Below are 320 nucleotides of genomic sequence, written 5' to 3' on the forward strand. Positions count from 1 at the left end.
AGCTGCTGCTGCTGCTGCTCCTCCACCCGCAGGTGTTAGTCCTACTGCTGCTGCACTAAGACAGCGGCAGCAAGCAGCAACAGCAGCAGCAGCAGCAGCAGCAGCAGCAGAAGCAGCAGATGAGGAAGAGGGGGGTCGAGCTGTCTCCCTGAGGCCTTCAAGCAGTCTTGCTGCTTACAGCTGCCACTACACTGCAGCAGCAACAACAGGAGCAGCAAGTGCTGCTGCTGCTGCTGCTGCTGCTGCTGCTGCAGCAGCAGCCCCTATATCTCCCCCTGCAAAGAACCGCCGAGCTAACGTAACAGAGCCGCACAGCAGCA

The 320-nt window shown here is 60.0% G+C and overlaps 1 protein-coding gene across 1 annotated transcript in view; it reads left to right on the top strand.

Annotated features, from left to right (window-relative positions):
• EMH_0071000 (uncharacterized protein) overlaps positions 1-320 on the top strand; it is a gene marked incomplete at both ends in the record, with an annotated part of 4,343 nt that overhangs the window by 2,019 nt on the left and 2,004 nt on the right. The window contains one exon of the mRNA XM_013499047.1: positions 65-318. Coding sequence (XP_013354501.1) covers positions 65-318 — 254 coding nt within the window. The remainder of the gene's footprint in view (positions 1-64; positions 319-320) is intronic.

Source organism: Eimeria mitis, genomic scaffold (genome assembly GCF_000499745.2).
Source record: "Eimeria mitis Houghton genomic scaffold, Emh_scaff3944, whole genome shotgun sequence".
Lineage (NCBI taxonomy): Eukaryota > Apicomplexa > Conoidasida > Eucoccidiorida > Eimeriidae > Eimeria > Eimeria mitis.